The 14224-nt window shown below is 47.4% G+C and overlaps 1 protein-coding gene across 1 annotated transcript in view; it reads left to right on the forward strand.

Moving 5' to 3' along the window:
* The window catches only part of CACNG4 (calcium voltage-gated channel auxiliary subunit gamma 4), a 39571-nt gene that overhangs the window by 19470 nt on the left and 5877 nt on the right, over positions 1-14224 (forward strand). The window contains exon 2 of the mRNA XM_021415173.1: positions 10436-10519. Within this exon, the coding sequence (XP_021270848.1) occupies positions 10436-10519 (84 nt within the window). The remainder of the gene's footprint in view (positions 1-10435; positions 10520-14224) is intronic.

The raw sequence follows: 14224 nt of genomic DNA on the forward strand, positions 1-14224 counted from the left end.
GGAGGCAGGCACGGGGCAGGGGGGGGCTCAGTGAGGACCCAGGTTGCCATCTGGTCCCCATCTCCGCAGGCACCACCAATCTGCCAAGCTCCCACTCTCTTCCTAGGCCCTCTCCTTGCCTCCAGCCACACACCATCCCCCTCCCATCTCCTCCTCCTCTTCCTCAGCTCTCTTTTCTTCCCCCGTTCTTCTATGCTCCCTTTCCTTCCTGCTCTCCCTTTTACCTCAAACCTCGCCTGACCAGCCCACCCCATCCCCTGCATGAGGCTGCTCCAGGGATGCACCCTCTACCAAGCCTGCGAGCCACCTCATGCTCCTTACAGGATTCTCTTTTCCTCTAATACATCATGCAGACATATTTAAAACCTTTGCCTTGAGTTTTCCAAACCCAGCCATCAGCAGGGCCTGGCAGCTACACCCCCTTTTCCTAACCTTTACGTTCCCTGTTGTCATCATCTGCCTTGTTTCAGTCCCGCATCACTGATTGTGCATGATCAATCTCTAGAGGCTTTGCTTCTATGTATAACTCAACAAGCTGGCATAGAAATGAGGAAGACATGCTCCAAAATGAATGCGGATCCAACTCAAGGTCGCAGCATTATGAAGACGGGCATATTGCAAGCATTGCCTTCAATTAAAATGATTTATGGAACAAAATTTCCCTATTGCTTCTTTAATATCCAATTGTTTTTCCAAATGCCATCAACTTATGATAAATCACAAGGGACTGAAGAGACATGGAATGATTACCTGATTCAGGAGTGTCCAAATATTCTACATGTTCCTTATCAGCAAACTGATGTGCTCCTTTGTCACTACTTTCCAGTGCAACCCTCTCTCTTCTTTATTTCCATGAAAACCATTGCAGTGTGTGAATAACTTCTCCCACAGAGCTGAGCAGAGAAGAGCCAAAATAAAGAGTTCAGTTCTAGACGTCACTGCTATTAGAGCAGACAATAATTCATTGTGTGCTGAGAAGTAATTACATGACGACTTGTAAGCTGCTGCTACATGAAGAGATATCACAAGGAGCATCAATAATGTGAACTGTTTTCCTATTGACTAGATCTGGAGGTTTTGCCCATTACAGAGGACAATGACAGGTGCATCCTTACCCCAGACATCCCAGTTTCTTAAATTTTAGACTGCTGCTTGGCAACTGCAGAAGAAACATGCAGATGTGGTACTTAAGGGCATGGTTTAGTGGGCATTATTTGTGGTAGGTGGACGGTTGGACTAGATGATCTTAGAGATCATTTCCAACCTTAATGATTCTATGATTCTAATGCTAAAGGGGATCTAAAGTACGAATGGAGAATGAGAAAGCAACAGCACAAGGCTGTAGATGTACAAAAGTTGAGGTGGTAGAAGATACAGGAGACAAAGAGTCCTGCACATGCTGGCCATACTTCATCTGTTCCAGAACAGTGTTTATTCCCTAGATGTGACCTTGTCTCTGTCTCAGATTATAAACTCACCAGGGACTTTGGAGAGATGTGAATGTCCATTTCCTTCAATTCTTCCCCCAGGTAGTGATGAGCTATGATAGAGGCTTTATAGACATGCTGTGGTTGTAAGAGGTGAAAACATCAAGTCCTGGTTGATCACCATGTTAATGAGGGAGAACTGATGACTTACTGTAGTAAGGGAAACCAGATGGATAAAAACCAAACTATGCCTTAAGGGAAACTTGATTCCATTTGTGCCAACACAGGGGAAAAGCACAGTTTGACAATGTGAAAATAAACACGATTTGTCATTTTGCAGCATATGAACGCTTCATCAGACAAAATGACTATCTGTCCTCAAAATTGCATCCGGTAAAATTTGGCATTTCAGCCTTCTTGTAATGATTGATAGACTGGCAGGAATCTGCCTGAATGAGCAGATTTCATACCAGTGAATGTATGCCAGGGTCAAGAATGCTGGGGGGAAATGCGAGTTTTGGTCCAAATCAAGATGCATTTGAGTCCTAGCTGGCATACAGGGCAGCACATCTTACTTCCCACTGCTGTCTGAGGTGCTGGAGACATGATGGCCACTGTGTAGTTACAGCTGTGAACAGCAGGTCAGCCTCTGATGCATTGTGCCAGTTGGTTACCAAGTACCTCTTTAATTCTAGGCGTTTTGGACCAGAGTGTGATAAAGAGCTGGAAAGTGGCTGGAGGTTGACTTGCAGTTTGGAGTCATGCTGGGTGAAGATGCTCACCTGAGAACCCAACACCAGCTCCTGGCATGTTAGACCAATGTTAGCCTAGGTAGAAAATAAGAAATGAACGGAGGTTTCCATCCAACCTCCAAATGATTTTAAAGGAACGATTACAGAGCCAAGCAAAGCCAGCCTTGGCAAAGTGACAGTGGAGCAAAGGATGGAGATGAGTGGTGAGACAGGTTTCTGGGCTGCTGGGATAAAGGAACGCTGCGTGAGACGCGGGACGAGACGAGGTGTGAAGGCAGAGCACAGAAAGTGGGGCCACGGTCTGTATAGAAAAGCAGACAGAGAAAAGTGAGTTAACAACCCCATGACAACCAGAAACGTTGACAGTCTCTTGGGGCTGAGCCAGGCATGGGAACACTCACTGTGGCAGGGCTAACTTAGCTCTGATTTCAAGAAGTTCCTCAAGCAGCATAACCAGCACTGTTCATACCCAGGCTGAGGAACTGCCTCTCTTTTCCTATGCAGAAGATTTGCAGAGTGCAAAATGAATATCAGGGCAGAAAGTACGTCAGTGGTTCTTCCTACAAAAAAAAGAAAACCAACACAAATACATTCCCTCAGTGAGATCCATAAAAAGGGGCAACATAATAAGACAGATAAGTCATGGAACCACACAAAATTTCCCCCAGATTTGCCATCCAAGAAACAGCACAAATGGATGTAGTTAATAAGGAACAAATTGAAAACAGTTACAGGGCAGATTTCAGCATTGCATGGAGGGACTGCTGGGGTGGAATAATGCAGTGCACTATTTCATCTGCAGGCTGGCTAAGGGAAGGCAGCTGGGAAGGGAATAGGAGCTTTGCTGAATAACCTCTGTCATAACTTCTGCGGCCAAAATACTGGTTTATGAGGGGGATGCTCGAAGAAAATGGAAATGAAGTAGCACAAAATAATGTGTAACATACAATCAAATCTTATCTACTTTGCTGCTGCCCTACATTTCCCTGATACCATTGGTATTCATTGTGGTAGCACAAGGACGCTTAGTACTTTTGGCAGCAGTTTTGCAATGACTGAAGAGAATTCAAAGGACAGCAGCCAGACTCTGTGATGTGTTTTATTAGCTCCCAGATGTGCAGGTGAGGTGAATCTTCGGGAAATGAGTTTCGTTGCCACAGATTTCCTAACATCACTCAAGGTCTCAGATAAAATCTTACAATGGAACAAAAGGCTGTCGTAGAATTTTAAAGACGTCTTTGGCAAAGCGTCATTTCTGCGCTTGTTCATTTTGTACTGTGCCATACAAATCCACAACTTCTTTGATACTTGCCCAGCTGAGGACAGAATGTTGGCTGCTGAGGCTGTGTGTACCTTCATGAATTAAACCAAGCCTCTGTAGGCTCTTCCCTGGGTGCCTTCTTGTGTGGGTAATCCAGAACCTGGAGCTGTTTTGCCAGATAGAACACAACAGTGATCAGTGCGTTGTGAGCTGGATTGCAGCATGCCAAAATTTGCTCAATGAGCAATATTGTTTGTGCCAGAACCAGAAGGGACTGCTCACCAGCAGATGTCTTCACCATCCCAGTGAGGTGTGTTCTCCTGTGTGGCTATTGCATTTTGAGACCATTGCAGAAAAAAGCACACCAGGATGGTGCTTTGCCATCCTAAACATGAAAGAAGAGCAAGATGGAGCAGGCAGCAAGAGCAGCTGGTAGTTACTCCTATGGCTGCAAGGAGAGGGATGGGAAGTGGTGAACAGAGGGTCTGCAGGCAGCATGGGGGGACAGGAGGGGGCCTTCATGTCACAGCAGGAAGCTAAAAGTAAGAGACTAGAGGAGGAGCTTTACTTTGCCCACCGAACAATTGAAAATAGATCAAAAGAAGAACCCAAAGGGTTTGTGAGAGCTGACAGCTCCTAAGGCAGAAAGTGGGGCAAATTTCATACATTTCAACATTTTAAAATAATTTTCATTTTGTTAGAGTGGGAGCAAACAAAGGGATTTGGATATCGCTGATACAAGGTGAGTTTGTAACACTGACATCAGAATCTGGCCCTTCACCTCTGCTCCTTAAAAGTAAGCAGCTCAGCTCCCCACAACGAGAAATACATTATTTATCCATCTCCTCAGATATTGAGCATTTTCTGAAAACAAGACCTACCCTGGGAAAAACATGACAGTAACCCCGGGTACTAGCCCTGCTCCTCATCAAACTCATCTTCAGGAGGAACCAAAAATACAAGCTGTCAAATGGACAAAAATCTCCCTGACTGTCAGGACTCAGGAGGTGTCAGCCAGCATCTGGCTCAAAAACAACCTATGCTTCGAGTTTCCAGCTTCACCAGGATGTTGCCATGGCCAAAGGCAGACTCCCAATAAATGAGTATTTAACCTCCCAAGGCTTTTTCCTCTGCTGGCTCCATCTTCCTTGGCAGTGAAGGCAGAGGCACAGCAGCCATGTGGGGTAGCAAATTCACTTGGGGTGTGTTTTGCACACGACCTGCATCAATACTTCATGATTTCTTCTGCAGTGACAGCATTAAGCGTCCTCTGGCAGAAGCTCATAGGAGCCTGCTCACTCGAGTAACTTAAGGACAGACCTGTGAAACTGTCAGCAAACAGCATGAGACAAATCATCAAGCCCTGGACAAATTAACAGAGAACATGCCAATTTACAGGGAAAAAAATCTAATTCTGTCCCCCGTGGGCAGCGTGGAGAGGTCAGGCCCACAACAGCCCCTATCTGACCATCACCTCCTTGGAAAGCAAGAGGAGGTGCCTCACCCTTTCCTCCCCACAGTGGTTATTGTACCACAAGAGGAATGACGAGAAGGTTAATTCAGCTGCTGCCTTTGTCATTGTGTGTCGGCCCAGTGAGGCAGTGGGGTCATACTGCTAGGAAATCAAAGGAATGAACGCAGTGCACAGGGAGATGCTGCGATGCACGTTTGGAGGAGAGGAACATTATTTGGCACACCTGCTCTCCTTTGCTCACTATTGCTCGAGTCGCGCTGGAGAAGATTTCAGAAGTTGTCAGCAGAGAAATCTTCCTAAGGAAAAAAAAAAAAGCACCAAAGTGTTTCTGTGCTCTCCTGGAAGCCCCAGCGCTCCCGCTCCCTATAAATAGAGGATCTCCACGTTGGTTGAAGGCAGTGCAAAGCCGTGCTGTTAAGGAAAACCCAGTCCCACATGGCATTGCTGGGATGGATGCTGTGTTCAGGCAACTTCTGTTACAAATCCCCACTCTGCATGGCAGGCAGAGGGCTGGGATGGTCTCAATCAGCCTGCCCTGTGCTGATACGTTCAGAACACTTGTCAGCTAAACGTTCCGATATCCCAGTGTTGCAGTAAATCAGGCTAATGGTTTGCTTCAGAACTGAAGCGGTTCCCTGCCAACTGCCCTCCCTTTCATGCGCAGTCAGCTCCTTGCAACTTGTATCCCCTGTTTCTGGAAACACGTGCTGTCAAATGATCTTGTAAGTCATTTCCTTACACGTCTTCAAACCATCCCTGAAGACCCTTGTTTGCCAGAAAGAAATCAGCTGCTCCGTGTGATGCTGGGCAGCTGCTCGCTGTCCCTACCTGCCTGCAGGTAATTGGTGCAGCCATGCGACCACTTCTGCAGCTGACATTCATAGCACTCATTCCATCAGCAGACCCTCCCTAAGGAGAAAACTCTGCTTTACTCTATTAATAGTGTGCGTGGGTGTGCTCTTGGTATCCGTAGCTGCTCAAGACCTACAGGAATGTGGCGTGTTGGCAGGAGAGAGTTTGACCCAAGGAGGCAGCAAATGTCTGATGTCTCACAAGAAAGCCAGCATAAATAAGTCCCCAAAGGGCTGTTTTGCTGCAGTCTTACCAAGAAGGTGGGTGAGACGGCTGGTAGATGAAATGGTTAACCAAGCACCAGCTCTGCAGAAGCTGCTGATGGAGAGGGAGGCAGCAGCTAGCCCCGTTTATCCTCATGTGTCTCCCACTGCTATCAGATATCGCCTCCCGAAAGCTCGTGCTCAGAGCAGGGAGACGGAAATTGCTATTGACAGAAGTACCCCGCAGACAAGGTCCTCTGCTGCAAAGCTGCTAGCATCTTGCATGGTGGAAACCTATTTTAAATGACAACAGAACACTATGTTTTGGAAAGACGTTGCTGTGTGGTTTTCAAAATTACGGAGGAAGGGGGGGGAGGTGGGGAACAGAAGTGCAGCCTTGGCAAACACCGTCAGGCACAAAGCGCTCCATCTTCCAGAGCTCATCTGTGCAAACGCTTCCAGGGCATCGGGGAATGTTGTCACTGACGAACACCAACCATGGGTAACGTCAGTCTGAAAGCAATGGCTGATGGTATGGCCAGCAACGATGCGATCACAGAATGCAACCGGCATTAAAAACAACAAGGCTGGTCAGAGCTTGCCTCCTACAGCATTGAGCACTGTTCTCAGTGATCAAAAAATACAGCCCCACTGAACACTTCTGCAGCAGTACAGGCTGTTATTGAAGGAGTGCTTCAGGAAGAGCAAGGAGAAAGCGCAATGCCGTCATGAGTTGTGATCGCTGCTTTGATTTACCGCTGGAAACTCAATGAACTTGAGATCCCAAACCCCAAAACAAAGCTTAATCTTGATTAGGCTCTCCACTTACCCCCTTATCATATTATCTGAGTACATCACGCTCTAATTATAGGTATCTGAGCACTTAGTGGGGTCGGGAGGTGCTAATCCTGTGGAAGAAGCCCTTGAACACAGAGTGAAGCCGAGTCTGAAACAACTTTAAGTTTTTAAATGCCAACTAAGTGTGCTGCAACCAATGGAAAAAACATTCTGACATCAGCAGCACTTCAGAAAATTTGCCTCTTCCTCATCATTAACCCAGATCCTGAGCCTTGGCTCTACATTCAGAATGCAGTTATTATGATGAGGAGAAAAAATGCATTATAATATTTGTATTTCTAAAAGCATCATTTAAACATATCAGTAATCATTCACAGAAAGGCGTAACACTTACAGCGTCTCGGTGGGATGTTATATCTTACTCTCAAGAGGTATACAGAAGTGCTTCTCAATATTTTAGTATCTGTTAGGCAGTGGTTGCAGTTTATTTATCTCTCTCTAGCGGATACAGAGTTACGAGTTAAATATTCCATCTTCCCCTCCAAAGGATATAAGCAATCATATTCCTGTGCTCATGGAAACAGCAATTCCCCCTTCCACATCACATCCTGGTGTGGAAAATGGCACTGGCACTGGGGGAGTCCCCATCCCTGGAGGTGTTCCACAACCATGGAGCTGTGGCACTGGGGGACGTGGGCTTGGTGGGGGTGGGCTGGGCTTGGGCTTGGGGATGTTACAGTGTCTTTACCAACCTTAATAATTCCGTGATTCTGCGTGTTTCTTCGAGGCACACTCCATGAAGTCCTTGAGAAGAGCTTCCAGGAGTTCTCACCTTGTGTAGATGCTGCAGAATGGTTGTTGTTGAATTTAATTGAGCCATTTCCTTTTCTACCTCTTCTATTTCATGCCTGCTGTTCTTTCGCATTGCTTTGCATGTTAGGACAAGGAACCGAGTACTCTACCAAACCTCGAGGGAAGGAGGGTGTTTGTATTTTTGTATTTAAGTACGACTGACGTTGTGCTTTAAAAACCAACTGCTGCTTCAATAGCTTCCAGCCTGGCTACTTTGAGTTTGTTCCAAATCTGAGTTTCAAAGCCCATCATTACGAAAAAAAAGGCATTCTTATGTTTTCCAGCAAAACTTTGTTTTTGATACTTTAGGGATTTAAAGAGTCCTCCACACCCTGTAGATCATCAGAGTTCTTGATAGCAGCTTCAAGCCTCACTGAGAATTTAATGAGCTGTCACTGAGTTACATGACATCTATTAAGATTATGGAAAAAAATTATCCAGTTTGCTGCTGTTATTAGCTATCAAGTACTACAGACACTAGAGAGAACCCTGAACCAATATCCGTGATCTCAGCTATAGCAGAAGTATCAGGAGGAATATTTTGCAGCCAAATTTCACAGCCATGTGCTGTGTCTGTACTAAAGTTGGTCAGAATGACCGACCTCCATATCCCTAAAAGCTACAAATGAAAAGGAATTCTCAAGCTCCTCTGGAATTTTCCGCTTAGGGCTGATTATCTTTTTCTGCCTCTACTAGACTTGGTGGTAGAGGCTCAGGGTATAAAGGACAGAGGGACAAAGGACTCCAGCCATAACACAGGAGAAACCCAAACACTGCTAAGCCCAAGCCATCCTGTCCTGCTGGCACATTTCAGCCCTGCAGTGGAAGGGATGGCTTCACAGCGTCATTGTAGGAGGAAGTTCTGCTAAGGGGCCCATTTCATTCCGAACTTTAATAACATACAGCCATTTTATGGAGGCCAAAACCCTCCCACAATCCATCAGCACTGCAGACACAAGAGGCTTGGGGAATTTGGTTTTGCAGGCTTTGTATCTCTTAATTGAATTTCTGGAAGCAGGACATTTGTTTGGGCTGCTGCCCATGCCCAGGCTCTGGAGCCTCATAAGGAGCAGCAGGAGCTGGAGTGCTCTCTCCTGCATGGAGCCCTGGGAGATCTGTTACCTGTGAAACTTCTGCTTTTCTATCAACTCCAGATAAACTCAACCAACTGAATTACAAGTTCTTGAAGAAACACCTACAGTCTGCCCAGCGGCCCAGCCTACATGCACAAAAGCAGAGTGTCATTGAAAGGCCTGTTTCCACAGGATATTAGCGTGACAGGACTACTTTTTATTTATTTTTCTTGCATAGGAGAGAAAATAAATCGTACTCTGAATGTATTTCCTCTAACTTGGCCCACCATCATGAAAAGGTTCCAAGAAATGACCGTCGCATCTCAGAGGCTCTGTTACGCTGGGAGAGGCTTAGTTCCCCTTGTGTGAGCTGCCATAAAAATAAACAGGGGGATCTTTAAAATCTGGGCTTGCTGGGAGTGCATGCAGTCCCAAGCTGGGGGCAGGGGATGCAGGAGGAATAAGCTCAGCAGGGCAGTGCTGCCTCCTGCACCGGGAGCCCTGAGGTGTTGCTCACAGCCTCTGAAACGCTGTGCAGGGAAAGCCGGAGCCCTCCCTGCAATTAGAGCAGATCTATCATTTGCTGGAAGAATTAAATGCACTGTAGTAGCAAACCTGCAGTTGACACTCACAGGGTGCAATTGAAATCCCGCGGATTAGTAATTCTTTTGAGATCTTTGTAATCATTGGTAATAGGTAGTGAAATAAATCCACGGTTATATCCTACAGACTGCAGCTGTGCTTCTGTTAAAGTCGTATTAAGTGATGGTTTTTAAATCCTTCTGCCAGCTAGAGCTGTAAGTACTGAAACTCCTGTGCAGAGGATAACTCACCCTGCGTGACGGATGCTCCTGAGCACCAAAGTGCTGGTTAATGAATAATGAAAGCACCACGGCAGAATCACACCTCGGGGCCACACTGCTGCAGGAAGCTCTCAGGGAGAACTCCCCGTGCAGCTCCCGGGCTGAGACTGGCTGCAGCTCTGCACGATCGTGATAGAAAGTAATACAAAGCACTGATGCAAACCTTTGTGCAGATGGAGGAAGTGCTGAACGCTCCGTCTTGTTCAGCTGAGCGAGGGGTTCACCCATCCGACCCTGGCATTGTCCCTGCAGGTCTCAGGAGTGCACGCTCACAGCCTGGCTTCCTGCACGAGCTCCCAGTTAGCTAAGCAAATATGCCAATAGAAATTGAACCAACCTTGAGGGGGACGCGCGGGTTTAAGTTGCAGCAGGAAGAGATTTATGGACTTGTTTTCCAATTGAAGAGGCATCAGACAGTTGAACATCCAGCAGCTCTGACAAGGGAAGCAGCAGCTCACGGGGATGAGCGTGGTCCCGGTGCCCAGCCTTGCTGTGCAGCCCATGCTGTGGGGCAGGGACCCGCAGGGACAGCCACGCTAGGAACAAAAAGCAGCTTTGCAAACTCGGTATCCTACCAAGATAAGCACAGCACTGAGAAAGGAAAGCACAGAGAGATCAAAAAACTCAAGAGATGGCCAGTAGTGGCAGAGTGAAGAGAATAACGGAGGAATCCTGGAATTCCTGCAGCTGAGCTTCCGATCCACCTGCTCCAAATGTCTAAGCTAAGAGATTGTTTCTTTATGGCATAAAACATCAGTGGCAAAATAGTTGCATAAGCAGAGTACTCTATAGGAATAGGAAAGGGGAATAAAGCAGAGCTGGCAGAGGCACTTATACCTGGTTCTCTTGAATATGTGTTGTTTGCTTTGTTTTCATTTAGGAATCTACAAAGGACATTGCTTCCGAATCAACCACTTCCCTGAAGACAATGACTACGACCACGACAGCTCGGAATACCTGCTCCGTAAGTTGGAAAGTAGATCCTGGTGCACAGAACGAACAGCCCCAAGAGAGGGATTAATCACTGCAAAAGCCTGGCCCTCAGGGATTCCTATTTTAAGGATTTCCTCCATCCATGGGAATTCACAACGTTTTGGTGCCCATGCTCTTAAAATTGCACAGAAATATACTAAATGAAAACGACAGCATTCCCAGATTGGAGAGGATGTTTTACAGAGGGAGCATTTAGCTGGTTCCTGTACCAAAAGCAGTTTGAGGAGTGAGTTCCTGCCCATGAGGAAGCTTTTCCTGTTGCTTAAACACAGCCCTTATGCAAGCCTCATCCTTTGCAGCTGCTCCAAACCACCTCCCATGCAGTGAAATTGCTGCAGTTTAGGAAGGAAGCTGAAATTCCTGCACATAACAGCAAAATCTCAGCAGGAATGTGGGCTGCAATTTCCCTGCACAGGCAGCTGGCTGCTGATGCTCTGTGCTGGCGTGAAAGCCCGCACAGGAGAACCTCCATCCACCAACACGGTGCTTGAAATAACAGCACTCCTTCTGTCTGTTCTGCATCTGTTGACACAACCTGAGTGTGAAACTTCATGAATCCTGCAAAATCCAAGTTACGTTTCCCCCTCCCCTTGAGCTGTCCTACCTTGTTGTTTCTTTTGTGCAAAAGAGCTGACCGGCGAAGCTGAAAGCAATGCCTTTTGCAAGAGAAAGAAACTGCAGTTCACAAGGTGTTGGGAAAGCTTCAGGGAGCAATGAGCAGGACTGCTGGCTGAGACATCCAGCGAGGCAAAATGCTCCTCAATTACACCGCAATTAATTACCTGAAACACCACTTAGAGAACCACTCTGTCCTTCTGCTCACTTCTGGGAAACAACTTCTGTTTACTAAGACAGGAAGGGGGGGGGAAAGGGCTCTCTGGAAAGTGTGCTTACCAGAAAACCCAGATCTTTTTTCATCTTTCCTCTTGTCAATTTGGATCAGTCATGGTGCTGGGGTGACATGATTGCAGTGCTCGGGCGAAGGCAGGCTTGCAGAGTGTGAGCGCGGCTGCATTTGTCTTTCATACAAAGCCTTGGAACTAATGTTAAATTGATGCCAAGTCAGCTTTAGGAAAGAAACATCATTAGTAAAAGGACTGTAAAGGAAAGACGAATTAAGCAGCACCTCGATAAAAGTGCATTACGCCATCTTTGTTTGGAGGTAGGGATGGGAAAAACAGTTACAGCTGCTGTGTAAGACAGGAGATGGGTAAATTGTTTTTAAGTGTTCTGCAACTGATGATCCTAAAAGCTGCTTTCAGGAGTCACTAAGTACAGTCCTTAAAAGCAAGCTGGCCCAACCCCTGGTGCCTTCTGCAACACCGGGATTCAGCCACTGCACCCTCAGATCCGAGCTCACCCCCTGCACTCTGCACAGACAGCAGGAACCTCTGCTTTAACTCCTGGAGAGAAAACTGCCACTTCAATTAAAATGAACGCAGGTGATTTAGAGATTACAGGAAGGTTACGTACTTAAATCAAGAACAAATGGGCTTATATGTAAATGTAGTAGGGACCAAATCATTACTCAATGAGACGCAGAGACGAGGGTACAGGTGATGTGAGACCCTCCTTCCCACTTCTGCCTCTCTGCAACACCTTTGCAAGCTGCTGTCCCCACACCAGCCATCAGGACCTGTAGCTGTTCCTCAGAACAAGGCCTTGGCTGGGGACAGCCCTAATTGTTCATCTCAGGGAGGTAAAGGGAAAAGCACAGTTCCCATCCTCGTTATGCTTAGATGAAGGCACTGACCCAACCCTGTGTGCACGCCGTGCTGCAGGGAGGGCAGCACATGGGCTCCCAGCCTGCTCCGCAGATACCAACCTGGCCTAGACTTCAGATAAATGTGAACAGAATAGCGTTAGCAGAATGCCCCAGTTCGAAACCCTACTGAAATCAGTGAAAAAATGCCTCATTTTAGGGAGCTTCAGTCCAGGCCATGGGTAGGAGCAGAAATCCAGATTTCGCCCTTTCAGCGTTCAGTCTGCTCCCTGCAAAACCAAAGGAGCAGCGGCCCCAGTGACTGCAAACACGTGCAAGGAAGCCGTAACCCCTCCTGCTCAGCTCCTGCGGCTGCTTCTAGCAGGAAGGCAGCGTGGGGCCGAGCACAGCCCCGTGGCTGATGGCACAGCCCGCACAGCGCTTCCCCGAGGTGTCAGCGTGCAGAGTGCAGCCAATGCGAACGGACAGGATGGTAAACAAGGAGAAAGCAGGGGAGAGAGCAAAACCCAGATCCCCTTAATGTTTTTTGACCTGCTGTCATTTTATTACCAGTATTGGGAGACATACGTAAATTCTACATGGTACCTATGAGCCTCCTTTTAAATTTCAGAGCTGAAAGTACCCATCATACCCAAGAGAACACGGTATGTTTTGTTTCTCTTCACATTAATTAACTAATACAGAAAAATTATCTCTGGGGCTTTTTGCTAGATGTGATACAACCCACCCCGTGTACATGGCATGTCTGGCAAGTCCCTTCTCATACAATCACTGAAGCAGTTTAGAGAAGTCCTTTGATTTAACTGAAATCACAGAACTGCAGGGGTTGGAGGCACCTGTGGAGATCCCCCAGTTCAGCCCCCTGCTAAAGCAGGTTCCCTGGAGTAGGTTACAATCGTTATCAAATCGTTATAAACAGCTTGAAGCTGAAATATAGGAAACAACAAGCAGATAGGGTGGCCATAGCAGATTTCAATCCTATGCCGCCTTTTGTCGGGATATGAATAGACAGTGATTTGAGCTGCCTTCGTGTCTGCGAGCGCAGAGTCTGGCACTGAATCTCTTTCTGATAACTGACCCCAAAAACTGACCCAAAAGTCAGAGCTCCACTACCTCTGGCCACACATGAGGACGCACCCAGTGCAAGAGAACAGGCTCTCGGCACTCAGCGCGCGTCCGTCAGTGACCTGACACCCTCACTTCTTTGGTTTGCCAATTATTGCAAGACTCATTCTGAACAGGAAAGCACCCAACTGAGCTGGGTTAAATCCGGCCAGAACATTCCCCCTCAGCAAAGGACACGTGCAGCAGCGTTGCCAGGTTTGGTAGGAGATGTCCTTTTCTCACAGTGGCAGATCAATACGGGCAAAAAGCTTCCCAGGCAGGGACTGTCTCTTTGCTTTATGTTTGCACCATCCTAATGAGCCCTGGGCCTGTGGCTGGGGCTCCCGGGGGCTTTGCAGCACACACAAAAGCACTGCTGTTATTAAATGCCCAGCCCTGTCCCTCTTGCAATCTGTGGGAGTTTTGCCACCACTCACCAGGGGAATCGTTAGAAAGCAATTCACTAAATTGGCAATGCCACCGCCATCAGAAGTCAAATGAGAAAGCAGCAGCAGCGGCATCTGGCCGTTCCTCCTCGGGAAGCGGCACCGTGCGTGTCCCTGGGAGGATGGCACCCGAGAGGGACCGCAGCAGCTCATCAGCCCAGATGCTGTTTGCTGGCAGCTTTCCCCTCATCGTGCCCCCAGCCCTGGGGCTCCCCCCATTGTCCCCGTGCCTGTCCTGACGCCAGTGCCATCCGCTCCCCTTTCAGCTGCTACCTTGCCCCGCAGTGTCGCATAGGGTCTGAAGCTGGCTCGATGATGTGGTGGCTTAGATTTTTGTGTGGGGATTTTATAGCCCGTGCTGATGAATTGGGGCTGAAGCATACAAAATTTTAAAAGTGACTCC

The sequence above is a fragment of the Numida meleagris genome, chromosome 17 (genome assembly GCF_002078875.1).
Source record: "Numida meleagris isolate 19003 breed g44 Domestic line chromosome 17, NumMel1.0, whole genome shotgun sequence".
Taxonomy (NCBI): Eukaryota; Metazoa; Chordata; class Aves; order Galliformes; family Numididae; genus Numida; species Numida meleagris.